The 14,777-nt window shown below is 49.6% G+C and overlaps 2 protein-coding genes across 2 annotated transcripts in view; one reads left to right on the top strand and one right to left on the bottom strand.

The window, feature by feature from the left end:
- The window catches only part of DHRS3 (dehydrogenase/reductase 3), a 1,035,619-nt gene that overhangs the window by 243,472 nt on the left and 777,370 nt on the right, over positions 1–14,777 (top strand). The gene's annotated exons all lie outside the window — the stretch shown is intronic.
- PRDM2 (PR/SET domain 2) overlaps positions 10,692–14,777 on the bottom strand; it is a 116,716-nt gene continuing 112,630 nt past the window's right edge. Inside the window, exon 7 of the mRNA XM_050787825.1 lies at positions 10,692–12,645. Within this exon, the coding sequence (XP_050643782.1) occupies positions 12,620–12,645 (26 nt within the window). The 3' untranslated portion in view covers positions 10,692–12,619. The remainder of the gene's footprint in view (positions 12,646–14,777) is intronic.

Raw genomic sequence — 14,777 nt, 5'->3', positions numbered from 1 at the left:
GCAGATTGCTGCCTACCTATGCCCAGCACATTACAGAGTGGAGGTGGAGATAAACAGGAAGCCTGGAACCAGCATTGAGCATAAGCATGGTTTCAATAGGGGCAGGACTGGGGATTTCGGTGTGGTGGCAGCTCCATCAGCAGAGAACACACCTCTGCCATCACTGTCTCATCTCCCTGAACCTCTACCCTCACCTGCAAGGGATACGGCCGCTTCCAACAGGGATGATGAGCAGGTGCACGAATCAGCCACTTTGGTCCACGTGGGCAGTGTCAGAGGGTGGCTAGCTGCATGTGTCTCTTGTCCAGCAGCAGCCTGCGTGGTGCTACCACCTTCCAAACAGATGAGATTCCAGGAGAGCGCTCTTCTCGAGTGGGGGTCACCCAGCTTGCTCTGGCAAGTTTCAAGCGTTCTTAAATCTATAAGGGACTCTTCAGGTCTACCAAAGTCTGGGGAGGACGGTCCAGGACACAGTCTCCTGCTGTGAACACGGGAAGAACAGTTTTCCCAGCCCACAAGTGTCCTCCTGGATTCACAAGGGACTCTCTCATGTCCCCATCCTATCCCCCAAAGCAATCATTCAGCTCTTGTCATTTGTCTGTATGGAGAATGCAAGCACACCTTTACAAAGAGGTCATTTCACTTTTCATAGGGTTGAATGCATCCCAAATATAAAACACTGGCAACAGACTGTGAAAGAAAAATAAATCTGGGGGCTCCCAAATCACCAGTCTAAAGGGAAAAGTCAAGCTGGGAACTGCTTAGGGCAAACCTGCCTCTCATTCTATTCAAAGTCATCCCTCTGCTCGCTGAGATAAACGCGTATCTGATTGCCTCCTTTGAAAACCCTAATCAGAAATGTAAAAGAATACAACCATTTGTCTCTTATCTCCCTATGACCTGGAAACCCCCTCCCCACTTCCAGTTGTCCTGCTTTTGCTATGAGTTGTCTCACCTTTCTGGACAAAACCAGCGTTCATCTTACATATATCGATTGATGTCTCATGTCTCCCTAAAATGTACAAAACCAAGCTGTGCCCGGACTACCTTGAGCACGTGTCGTCAGGACCTCCTGAGGCTGTGTCATGGGTGCACGTCCTTAACTTGGGTGAAATAAACTTCTTCAATTGACTGAGATCTGTTTCTGATTTTTGAGGTTCACAAAGCATATGCTAAATAAGCCTGATTTAGGAAAAATTGGCAAAACACAAAAGGCTGAAAAGAAAAGCAAAGCTGCTGTTTGATCACTCCTCGCTGCTGCAGAAAGACCCAGAAAGACTACAGAAAGACTATAGGTGGTGGCTCACGCCTATAATCGCAGCACTTTGGGAGGCCAAGGCGGGTGGACCACCTGAGGTCAGGAGTTTGACACCAGCCTGGCCAACATAGTGAAACCCCATCTCTACAAAAGAAATACAAAAATTAGCCAGGCGTGGTGATGGGTGCCTGTAATCCCAGCTACTGGGGAGGCTGAGGCAGGAGATTCACTTGGGCCTGGAGGCGGAGGTTGCAGTGAGCAGAGATCGTGCCACTGCACTCCAGCCTGGGCGACAGAGAGAGACACTGTCTTAAAAAAAAAAAAAAAGTAATCAAGCCTTCACTTAGGCTAATCTGTTCCCTTGTATCTTCCATGCCCCAGGTCATAGCTCTGTCCTGAGGCCACACATTGGGTCCTGAATTGGGGGAAAACATGGTAAGCATTTGGGGACAATGACACCCTCATATTGCCCCCTGCCCATCCCCTCTCTTCCTGTGCACACAACCTCACACTCCCCAGGTTAAAAAGATCTTCCTCCTCTTAAGGAAAAGGGCTGCGCATTGGGGCTGCTCCTGCATGGGCCGATGGCATCCACTGGGGACCCAGGGAGGGATGGTGTTCAGAAGAGACAGACATACCAGAGAATAGGCCTCATGTCAAAAAGAGGGGATGGAGCCCCCAAGGAGCTGTACCCAGCCCGGGCCCCATCTAGTTGGCAGGAATGGTGAAACTAGAGTCCCCTCCCAACCACTGGCTCAGCAGGTGCAGTGTGGAGCACATACCTGTTCCCAGCTTGCATACACATGGAAAAGCACACGCATGCTCCACCGGGAGCAGTGAGTAGGTGTATGATGTTGGAAAGGGCAGGGTAGGGGGAAGCTGGAATAAGCAAACAAAGCTGACCCTGGCCATCCAAGGTACAGCTTTTCAGCAGCGCTGATGGCACCTTCTGCCACTCCCTTCCTTCTTCGCATCCCTCCTGCCTGAGGATCCTGCTCCCTGCAGGTGCCTTCGCAGGAATGCTGTGCCGCAAGATTTCGATTTGACCTTCAGGAGCAGCAGGGGCTCTGCAGAACAGATGTACCCGGAGCTGGTGCTAGATAAACCCACCTAGAATGCCTGGCTCAGAAGGACCATGTTAAGAAATGATTGGCCCTTTCCCAGCACGATGAATGGGAAATGGGGGGGATGGCCCCCGATTGAGTCGCCCAGCATCATCTCTACCTATGTCCTGCTTGGACAACAGCCTCTCCCTCAAGTCCACGGCTTCAGGATGGCGCAGTGGGCAGCACCTAGTCACAGAAATCAGGCTCTTTGGTTTCATATTAGGTGTGCATCATTAAAGATCTAAATACAAAGCAAACAAACCAACCAGAAAGGGAAAGATTGCCCATGCTTGCCCTCTGCCTACAAATCCTCCCCATGCCTCTCTTCCACGTGGCTGTGCCCAGAAGACAAAGGGCACGTTGGTAAAAATGTAATTTCCGCCGGGCGCGGTGGCTCACGCCTGTAATCCCAGCACTTTGGGAGGCCGAGGCGGGCGGATCACAAGGTCAGGAGATCGAGACCACGGTGAAACCCCGTCTCTACTAAAAATACAAAAAATTAGCCGGGCGCGGTTGTGGGCGCCTGTAGTCCCAGCTACTCTGGAGGCTGAGGCAGGAGAATGGCGTGAACCCGGGAGGCGGAGCTTGCAGTGAGCCGAGATCGCGCCACTGCACTCCAGCCTGGGCGACAGAGCGAGACTCCGTCTCCAAAAAAAAAAAAAAAAAAAAAAAAAAAAGTAATTTCCACAAGACAGTGGAATCCAGCTGAGCAGGCCTCAGGGTAGCTGGTTTGCACCTGGATCCCTACGTGTGCCGGAAGGGCCTTGCTCTTGGACACTCTCCGAGTTTCTCCTACCTTGCTCTCCAAGCAGGAGCCCTGCAGTGTCTCCTAATTTAGAGGAGATGGACCTGGAGCGGCATCAGGCAAACCACAGAGCCTTAGGAGGGTGGACCACAGATGGCTGCAGCCATTGGAGGATGCTCCACTGGGACCTGAGCATGGGGCATCTTCCACCTTCAAGAACCAGACCAGTGGTTCGCTCCACCATTTGTGACCTCAGGGGAGGTCAATCCATTTGAGCCTGTTTCCTCCTCCATAAATATAGGAGCAATAATGGAGCCCACCTCCAAGGGGGTTGCCTAAGGCAAAGACGTCCAGTGCAAGGCACATGGTGTGTATCCAGTAAGATTGATCTGTCATTGCTTCTTGACACAGCCATGCCACTCCATCAGCAAATGATCATACTGTGAGCAAACACATACCAAACTGTCAGTGTCTGTGTGAAAACAGAAGTAACCTAAATTCTGCCTATATTACGTACCTCCACAAACATCACCATTAAAGGTAATGTAGAAGTAATAATCATCTTAAAGTTTAAAAGCCCAGTGTGATTAACATCATAACTAACACTTTACAGTTCTGAAGCCAGGCACTAAGTGTTTTGACGTAACAAACAATTTTCCTAATAACCCTATGAGGAAGGAACTATGATCATGCCCACTTTACAGATAAGAAAACTGAGGCATGAGGAGGTTCAACAAGTTCTTGAGGTCACACAGCCCATTGATGTCACAGCCAGTTGCTAATATTTATATCATAAAAACCTGAGGGATTATGCACTAAAGGGTCCATCAGGCCAGGCGTGGTGGCTCATGCCTGTAATCTCAGCACTTTGGGAGGCCAAGGTGGGTGGATCATCTGAGGTCAGGAGTTCGAGACCAGCCTGGCCAACATGGTGACACCTCATCTCTACTAAAAATACAAAATTAGCTGGGCATGGTGGCAGGCACCTGTAATCCCAGCTACTTGGGAGGCTGAGGCAGGAGAATTGCTTGAACCTGGGAGGAGGAGGTTGCAGTGAGCTGAGATCGCACCACTGCACTCTAACCTGGGCAACAAGAGGGAAACTCCATCAAAAAAAAAAAAAAAGCCATCAGCGGCAGGATTTCTTTGGATTTTCTCTATTTTTATGGCGTTAATAACCATGTACATTTTCTAATTAGAAAATAAAAAGTCTTGTGTTTAAGCAATCACACGCAAGAATTTCCCCATGCCTCAGTGCTGAGGTAGGACACACATGTTATGAGTTCCTTAGGGCACACCCCAGGCCTAAGAGCTCACAGAGGGAGAGGCGGCTTATAGTGGAGGCCTCCCTGTCCTGGGCTTCAGGGTGGGCATTGGTGAGTGTCAGGCCCCTGCCTCCCCTCCACTCCCAGCCTCAGCCTTCTGCTGGTAGCATCTAATGGCACTTGGGTAAGACAGACATATATAGACCACTCCAGTGCCCAGATTTCCACAACAGCTGGTTTGGAAGTGCTCGCCCAGCATGGCCCTGGGAAGGGGCAGGGGACCAAAGCCGCAGATGCCCAAAAATGATGTTATTTTGCGAAATCCTACCAGTTGATGCCAAAATCAGTCTACTTGTTTGCCTTTCTGTCATGCAATCTTTCACATCTGATGGCAAGAAAGGGAGGGTGGTTATTTAAAATTTTTTTTTTAATTTTATGCATCACAAGGATCAGAGCCACAATCCCAAGATGTAGGCAGGCGCCAAGAGCCACTTGAACACTCTTTAGAGTCCTCAGGGCCCCACTTGACATTTGGCGACCTTCACATCCAAGGCGTGAGCTGCTGTTAAGAGCAGAGGAAGCCGCTGCCTGGCTGCTGGGCAGAGGGCCAGGACTGGCTGAGAGCTTTCAGAGTGACCAGCTGGAACCCCTCAAGATGACCAAGAAGAGAAGGGCATCGTTGAGGGTCCTGGTCCTCTGAATAGGGTTGCCAGATTTAGCAAATAACACAACAGAATTCTCAGTTCCATTTGAATTTCAAATAAACAACCTTTTTATTTTTTATTTTTAGTATACATATGTCCCATACAATACTGGGGACATATTTGTACTTTAAAAACTGTTTGTTATCTGAAATTCAAATTGAACTGGGCATCCCGAACCCCACCTCTGAAGCAGTGATGTTTAAAACAAAATTTCCCTCATTTTTCCCCCTGGCCCTGAAGGTGGTCAGGAGAGACCCACAAAGAGAAGCAGGCCATGGTTAAGAATTGGACAGAGTGCTCTGCCCATCCTGGAAGCTGCAAACCAGCTACTTTCATACAACTGCATTGGATCCCCGAGTCAGCAAGGGCTCCTCCGAGGTCGATTTCTCTGAGGGAAGACTCCCAGTGTACCCCACAATGAATCCCGAGGACCTACGGACAGGTAGGTCCCCAGTGACAGGTGCCGGGTGCTGTCACCGGCACCAGATGCAGCATTGAACAAGACAGATGTGGTCCCTCTGCTCTCATGGGACCGACATTCAGGAGAAGCCAGGAGACCAGAAAGTCTCAGGTAATGATAAGTGGGAAGAATAAACCAATAGGCCCAAATGAGACGTGATGAGCTACTTTGGACTCTGTGTTCAGGGAAGGACGCTGAGAAGAGGACAGTCAAGCTGAAAGCCACGTGACTAAGCAGGGACAGTCATTGCAGGCAGAGGAATTAGTTTGTGCAAAGGCCCTGTGGCAGAAGAGAGTTTATGTAGCCCAGGAGCAGAAAGATGACTACTGAGACTGCAATGAAGAGGGCAATGGGGGTGGGGGGAAGGGTGCAGGGTGAGGCTAGGGGCGCATCTAAACCAGAAAGGGCAGTTGAATTTTATTCTAAGTGCATGGGAAGGCTTTGGAGCATCTTTAGAATGACTTGATTGGATTCAGAGATATGCACACAGCCCAAAGAAACACACAGCATCCTAAGCTGCCAGGACCAGAACTGGGGGCAGACAAGTAAGGTGGTCAGGGTGGGAAATGCAAGGAGACCCTCAATCTCAGATCTGTCTATGTGCTGACTTTTACTGGCCCTCAGTCCCCTCTCCCAAACCCTGCACAGAAGCCACCTGATGACTGAATCACATGACCAGTCTCACCCTCTCAGCAAACCCGCCCTCCCTGTCTCACCTGCTCTGGACTAGGAGGAAGGATCAGGAGGGCATGGGAGAGCTTTACTCTGCACCCGGCCCATCGGGGACCAGCTGAAGGTCTCGTTTGCTATGGGTTGGCCCCCTGGCCCCTCCCCACCAGCCTATTGTAACGAAGGAGAGACTCCAGGCCAGGCTCTCATCTTGGGCACAGGCTTCCTAGAGCTGGGGGTCAGCAGTTCTGTCTTCTCAGCCGAGCCATGGCCAGCAAAGCTGTCAGGACAGTTTGAGTTTCCGGTCCTCCAGCCCAGCGAACTCTCACCCTCAGCTGGGCGCCCCACCTCACATCACTGCATCTCGCCCCTTATTGCACGCCAGAGGGGGACCCCAAGCCTGCCTCTTTGAAGCAGGGAGCTCAGGGACTGCTTCCCACCCCCTCAGCTGAGCAGCTTTGTGGCCCCCAAGGCTCCTTATACCTTCAGCCATAACCAGGAGCACTGCGCTCACCTACTTGACCTACCCCTGCCTGGGCAAAAGCCGGATGTCCTGGGGCCCGGACTTGAGGGAGGTCCCCATCTGCTGGCGAGAGGGGGCATCACAGCCTCAGGTGAGCTGCCTGCTCCCACCTGCAGTACCCGAGAAGCCTCTGTCCCAGCCACAGCAGATGTGTTTGGTGAGCTGTGTGTGTGGCCTCCTCGGGTTCCCTTGGTGGACACACGCACAGTCCTGGTCACTCAGCAGGTTGCCAAATCCCAGACCTCACCGAAGTACTAGATCCCCCACTGCAATCCCCACTGGGTTCCCTCTAACCTGACCCAAGGAAGTCGAGGCTGTCCGCATTCTGCGTGCTGCTACCACAGAGGTCTGTGGGGGCTCCCTGTTTCCCGACCCCTGTCTCAGTACCGCTGTCCTGTTTCTCCACTGGAAACAGGTGGTCAGGTTCAGCAGGCTCTGTGAGGCACCTGGAAGGTGGGCGTTGCCAGAGCCAGTCCTCCCCTCTCCTAGGAGTAGCCCAGTGCAATGTTCTAAAGAGTCACCAGAGACGCTGTTGAATGCAAACTCCAGAGCCTCTGGCAACCTCGATTTGTTGTTCTGCTGGAGGCTGGAATGCTGTTTTCAATCATTGCTATGGCCATAATCCTCAAACAGCGGGCATTCAACTTGGTGGGACATGCCAAGCTTGTTGACAACAACCCGAACCCCATTCTGATTCAACACCTGCTGGGGTGGAAACCAAGAATCTCTCTTTTAACAATAGGACCAGGTGATCCCAGAAACAGGTAAGTTTACTTACCCTAAAGAGACCCAGTAGTAGGTAATTTTATCCTCACTGAAACGTAGGAAGGTGGAAGTGACTACCATCCCCCTGTACAAACAAGGAACCAAGCTGAGACCAATGACCAGCCCAGGGTCATAGCCAGTATGGAGCAGAGCTGAGATTAACCTGGGGATGATGCTCCAACACCTTTTAAACCTGTGCGTCTTGTATGGGTACAAATCTGGGCAAAGCAAAAGCCCAAGGAGCTGATTGCTATACCCTGGGAGTCAGGGACTGACCTCTGTTATAATGTTTCCACTTTCAAGGTGGCTTGAGATCATGAGGAATTGCTGAAACAGTGGTAAAGGGTGCAGTGAGGGACAAGGATGGGTGAGTAGGACATCTTGGCTTTGGGGCCCTGAAAGTCCTGCGTCCAATACCTGGCCCACATCTACCAGCTATGTGACCCTGGTCAAATCATCGAACATCTCTGAGCCTCACATTTTTCATCTGTGAAACAGTTATTGAGATACTCACACTGCTGGGTTGTGAGATGAGAGGGGATGTGGAGAAAATACCTGGTACATCACAGTGCTCAGTAAAGGGCGCCTGTATGAGAATAGCAGCCCTGGTCTTGGAGGCAAAGGCTGGCTTGGCTCCGGGTTGATGCTGAGTAGGTGTGACCTGGAAGAGTCACCCAGTTCACTGAGCGATATCAGTGCAGAACACACATTAGACCCGCCCTGCCCACCTTAAAGCCCATTGGAAGAATGGGATGGAGTTATGTGTGAGAATATGTAATGAAGCTGAAAAGTAGTCCACTGATGGATGTCATCATTTTCATTTTAATTCCAGGCTACTTGCCATACTAAGAAAGCCTCTCTTCCCTTCATGAATCTTTCTAAAGCCTAATGTGGAGGTTAGGTGGGGAGACCTCACTGGGATCTGGGTCCCCTGGGCCCCCTCCTCCTTCAGAAAGCTTTCCCGGATGCCCCAGGCTGGATTTGAGGTCCCGTTGCTATGCTCTCAAAGCATCCAGGATTGGCCTCCACACTTTTCATTCCCTTAAATTCTTTACTTTCTCCTCCGTCTACTCACCCCACCTCCCCCAGCCATCACCACCCCCTGTGAGTTCCCCCTTAGCAAGGCCCGTGTGAAATTCCTAGGGGACCAGCCAGTGCTGATGAGTTGCATGCCTGGATTTCACCTAATTGGGAGTCTACTCTGTTTACTTTCTAGATAACTGTCCTTCAAAGAGTGGATCGTTCATTGTATGTGTCAACTTGAATTGACCCCGGGGTACCCAGATTAAATGTTATTTCTGAGTGTATCTGTGAGGGTGTTTCCAGATGAGATTTGCATTTAAGTCTGCGGACTCAGTAGATGGCCCTCCCCAGTGTGGGTGGCATCGTCCAATCCATTAAGGACCCGGAGAGAGCAAAAAGTGGAAGGAGTAACTCACCCCTTTTCCCCTGCCCCACTGTTGAGCTGGTACATCTCATCTCATCTTCTGCCCTCAGACGGGGATTTCTTTTTTTTTTTTTTTTTTTTTTTTTTTTTTTTTGAGACAGAGTCTTGCTCTGTCGCCCAGGCTGGGGTGCAGTGGCCGGATCTCAGCTCACTGCAAGCTCCGCCTCCCGGGTTTAGACCATTCTCCTGCCTCAGCCTCCCGAGTAGCTGGGACTACAGGCGCCCGCCACCTTGCCCGGCTAGTTTTTTGTATTTTTTTAGTAGAGACGGGGTTTCACCGTGTTAGCCAGGATGGTCTTGATCTCCTGACCTCGTGATCCGCCCATCAGACGGGGATTTCTATCAACTCCCCTGGTTCTCAGACCTTTGGACTTGGACTCAGTTACACCACTGGCTTTCCTGGGTCTCCAGCTTGCAGACAGCAGATCTGGGGACTTCTCAGCCTTCACAATCATGTGAGCCAATTCATCATAATAAATCATATATATATATATATATGGCCTTCTGGTTCTGTTTCTCTGGAGAACTCTAACACATTGCCTCTTCTCTTTTTTAGAGGAAGTGTTTAAGTGAAAAGCTAGAACTTTGGGTTCTTCCTCCTACTTTTCTGCAATATTTGGATGTGGACAAAGATCATTTTGGGGTCTCCTTCCACCCAAACCCAAGAATACACTTGTCTTTCACTCCCCATCAGAATCCCCTGTACCCATCCCCATCCTCTTGGGACTCAGATATCTAACTCTGCCAGGATTTGTCATCAGAGGGATGGTTATTCCTTCAAAGAATTCATTTACATTCACACCCAGTAGGGTGGCTAAATTTTAAAAAAGACAGTACCAAGTGCTGACAAGAATGTGGGGAAACTGGAATCCTTATGGGTGGGGATGTGAAATAGTGCAGCTACTTTGGAAAACAGTTTGGCAGTTCCTCAAAATGTGAAATATAGAGTTGCCATATGACCCAGTTCCCTCCTAGCTATATATCCAAGAAGATCTATGTCCACACAAAAACTGTCACACGAATGTTCATAGCAGCAACATTCTTAATAGCCAAAAAGCAGAACCAGCACCAAAGTAAATCACCTGAAGAATGAGTGAGCGAAATACGGTCTATTCCTACAATGGAACATTTGGCCATAAAAAGGAACGAAGTACTAACATGCGCTGCAACCTAGACAAACCTTGAAAACATTATGCTAAGTAAAAGACGCCAGTCACAAAAGACCACATGTTATCTAGTTCAGTTCGACTTCTATGAAATGTCCAGAATAGATAAATCTACGGGAACACAAAGTAGATCTGTGGTTGCCTGAGGGTAGGGGCTGTGGGAGAAATGGGGAGTAACTGCTAATGGGCCTATGGTTTCTTTTTAGGGGTGATGGAAATGTTCTGAAATTGATTGTGGAGATGGCTGCATGACACTGAATATACTAAAAGCCACTGATGTGTACGCTTAAGTGGTAAGTGGTATGATCTGTGGATTAGCTCTCAATAAAGCTGTTTAAAGACGAGACTATATTTGCAATCAAAAGAGGTCTTTCTGGTGTTAGTGATGTGGTTCAACTCACTGGCTGGCAGGTGGCAGAGTAGCCTCGCTTACCAGGTGGGATGTTTCCAGAGTGAGCTTCCTTGAGCCCTTGGTTCCTCCTGTTGCTGGGAGGGAGCAATCAGGGACCCGCACCCCACTCCCACCGAAACCACCACCACAGAAGACAGAGCACAGAAACCAAAATGATCACTCCCACGCTTGTTCCTCACAATCGCTCTTCACACTTTTATTGTTATTTCTCTTCACATGGCAGATACAGAGCTGTCGTCTTGAAGACCACCACTGACCAGGAAACGCCACTTTTACAAAGCCATCCCCACTTTTCAGGATTGGAACAGTTTTCCTGACCATCTGGGAGCACTGAAGGGTGACCAGCACATTTGCACATGCAAAAAAGGAGTGACCCCAAGGCCTCAGCCTGGATGGCCAGTGAGTGCTGGATGGCCAGCGCTCACCATGGGCTGCAGGTGACTTGCCAGGTTTGGGGTTTGTGAGCTTTCCTCACTGCTGAAGGGGGAGCCCCTCAAGAACTGAGAGGCTGGGGTATGGCTCATGAGTGTTGACATTTACGGGACAAAAGCGTATCATTAGGATAAGGAACAGCCACAGCACTTCATGCTTGTGAGGGTTAACTGTAGGAGCCAGTGAAAGGATTACAGTTTATGAAAATTTAAAGCGAACAACGGTTTTTAGCTGGGTGGGAAACAGGAAAACTGTGATGTCGGCCAATGATCACCATTTTTCTGCCCATGTGAGGGTCCACATGAGACCCTTTTTCTAGATCCTTATCAGACCCCATACTGCAGCCGATTGACTGACTCATTAAATAACACAAGTTATAAAACTTTAAAAATGGGGCATTTACAGTCAGGGACATAAATACGTGCTTTTAAAAGTGTCTACATACATATTTACAGAGTTGCAAGATCAACCATAGTAGCCCTGAAAAAAAAAAATCCCTTTATTGTGTGACAAATCGTGCTCATCAGAGCTCCCTCCTTCCGCTCTGGGTTTGTTAGCTCACTATCGAAATTGGAGCTGAGAAAACAGCACCCAAATGGTCTCAGACATCCTCGTCTGGGGTCTGCCCCAAAGGCACAAAACCCAAGAACCTCACTGAACTGGGTTCGAACGCCAAGCTCAGCTCACCCGTTTCTCCGAGACATGGACTGACTGTCCTCCAGACAGCAGGAGTCAGCCCCGTCCGCCCCTGGCAGGATGGCCTCCGAAATCTCTTCTTCTTCCCCCTGTGCTTTTTAATCTTCCCATTTTTTTTTTCATTTCCCAATTTGTTTGCTTCCTATTGCAGCTAATTTGAGAAGCTCAGACACTAAAGGTGTTCATGGTCCCACCAAGTGTGGCAATGAAGGGCACAGGAGATCCCTCCCCTCCATACACCATCCCCATCCCCTGCCCTTCCCAAGGGAGGAAATAGATCTGTAAGTGAGGACAAAGTCTTTCTCCCAGGTGCACCTGATTTGAGGTTCTCTGCAAAGACTCAAGAGCAATGGACTGATGAGAATTTCAAGTCTGGAAATGACTCAAGAGCCAGAAACTCAAGACACCTTAGGCAAGGAAGGGGATTTTCCATGTGCCGGGGCCAAGGGGAATGTTCGGGCTTGGCTCCAACGTGTCAATATGCTATTGATTCCCAGAGATGTTGCGGGGAGAGGGAAGGTGGGGAGACAGGGGTGGTACTGAAGGGGAACTCGGCCTCCTCCTGAAGGCCTTCCTAAGGCTGACCCCTGGGTCAGACAAAAGTCCCCATAATGGCAAAAGACAACTCAAGAAGCTAAAAGCAGGGTCAAGGAGCTCTTGAAAAATTGCATAGTAGGAGAGGCCCCACCCCAACAGGAAGGCTGAGCTGCAAAACACGGTCCCAAGAGCTGCATCCAAGTATCATCCCAAAGGACAGTGTGGAGTCGGCCGCCTTCCTGCCGCCTCGGGGTTCAGGACCCTTGTTTGAAGACCACTCGCGCACCCGCACGAGAACACCTGAACACACACGCACGCACACATGCATGCACGCACACATGCACGCACGCACATGCACTCCCTTTCTCTCGCAGGCTCACACAACTGGGATAGGTCGGTACTCCCTGCAGGGCAGACTGCCAGTCCCTTTGGCTTCACTGATTCCAGGTCACTTCAGGTGCTGAGGAGAAAAAGAAAATAAAAATAATAACGGTGAGCACATATTCAGTGCCGATCACGGTGGTCCACGCGTTATTGCGCTTAATTTTGTAATTAAACTGTTTATTGAAACATACCGTACATACAGCAAAAAGCACAGCTTGATGAATTTTCACAGTGAATACACCTGCAGAGCTGGCACCCAGATGAAGAACCAGAACGTGACAGCCGCTCATCAGCCCCCAACCCGTGACCCCTTTAAGGATACATGAACCCTCCTGCCCTCCGGAAGAACCACTGTCCTCACCTCTAACACCGTAGACTGATTTCACCCATTTTTTAAGTTAAATAAATAGGGTCAATCAGTACATCTCCTCCTGTGTCTGGCTTTTTCCACTGAGTGTTTGTGAGAGTCACCCATTCTGCACGTGTGGTTGATGTTTTCCACCTTGTTGTTGTGTAGTGTGCTACTATAGAAATACACCACCTCTATCCATCTACTCCTCTGCTGATCCACTACTGGGAACTTCCAGTTTGGTGCCATGTGAGTCATGCTGCTAGAACATTCTTGTATGTGTCTAGAAGACACGTATGGTACATATATGTATGCATTTCTGCTGAGCGGAAGTGCTGGGTCGTAGGACGTTCATAGATAACATATCAGCATTCTCGCAGTTGTTTCCTGGTGCACGTGGGTACATATCTGCTGAATGTGTCCCCAGCAGTGGGACTGCTGGGTCCTGAGGCACCCACGTGTTCAGCATCAGTTGACACTGCCAAACAGTCTTCCAAAGTGATGGTACTCCTGCTTAATTTCCTTTGGATGTTCACAACAACCCTCATGCCAGGCAACACAGATCCCCATTTTATATGAGAGAAATGGAGGCTCAGAGAGGAGAAGTAACTTGTACAAGTCTGCCGATGATGAGCAGCAGAGGTGAGGCTTGAACCCAGGTCAGGCTCATTCACTCCAGCATCTGTGTGCTCTTCCAGTCGGGAGGGGATGGCTGTTCCCGCATGGTTCCTCCGCAGAAACCACATTTACAGTGCTTAGTCCAGAGCTGAAAATATGGGTGAACCTTTAGTAATGTTCACTAAAGACCAGGCGCAGTGGCTCATGCCTGTAATCCTAGCACTTTGGGAGGCTGAGGTGGGCAGATCATTGGAGGTCAGGAGTTTGAGACCAGCCTGGCCAACATGGTGAAACCCCGACTCTACTAAAAATACAAAACTTAGCCAGGTGTGGTGGTGGGTGCCTGTAATCCCAGCTACTCAGGAGGCTGAGGCAGGAGAACCCCTTGAACCCGGGAGGCAGAGGTTGCAGTGAGCCAAGACTGCACCACTGCACTCCAGCCTGGGCGACAGAGTGAGACCCTGTCTCAAAATAAATAAACAAATAACGTTCACTGCATTGGGTTGAATTGGCTGGGCCAAGTTCAGGGATACAGTTCTCTTGCCCAGTGGACCTGGTCACTACTGCTAAAAATAACTACTGCTATTATTGTTACTACAGTTAATAATGTAACATTTCAATAATAATAAAACCAGTTTTTTATGGAAGGCTTACTGCATACCAGGCACTTTGCTAAGGGCTTTTCATTCACTAAGCTATGCAATCCTCTCAACAAACCCATGACAGAGGTATTATTATTATTAACCCATTTCGCAGATGCGTGAATTGAAACACAAAGGAGTGAAGTAGCCACTGAAGGCATAGCTCCAGACACTGTGCAACTAACCACTACGCTATGTTCATTTCAATTCCCCGAAATGTCTCGTTGGGGCTGGAAAGGGCTGTTTGCAGGGAGTGGGACACTGTGCACCTAACCACTACGCTATGTTCATTTCAATTCCCTGAAATGTCTCGATGGGGCTGGAAAGGGCTGTTTGCAGGGAGTGGGACACTGTGCACCTAACCACTACGCTATGTTCATTTCAATTCCCTGAAATGTCTCGATGGGGCTGGAAAGGGCTGTTTGTGGGGAGTGGGACACTGTGCACCTAACCACTATGCTATGTTCATTTCAATTCCTTGAAATGTCTCCATGGGACTGGAAAGGGTTGTTTGTGGGGAGTGGGATGTCTTCAAGAGAGGGCGTGTCCCTTCCCAGAGGACGCCTGCTTATGCCGCAGACTGGCCTGTCTGCCTGTGCC

Source organism: Macaca thibetana, chromosome 1 (assembly GCF_024542745.1).
Source record: "Macaca thibetana thibetana isolate TM-01 chromosome 1, ASM2454274v1, whole genome shotgun sequence".
NCBI lineage: Eukaryota > Metazoa > Chordata > Mammalia > Primates > Cercopithecidae > Macaca > Macaca thibetana.
This window is presented reverse-complemented; position numbering and strand designations above follow the sequence as displayed.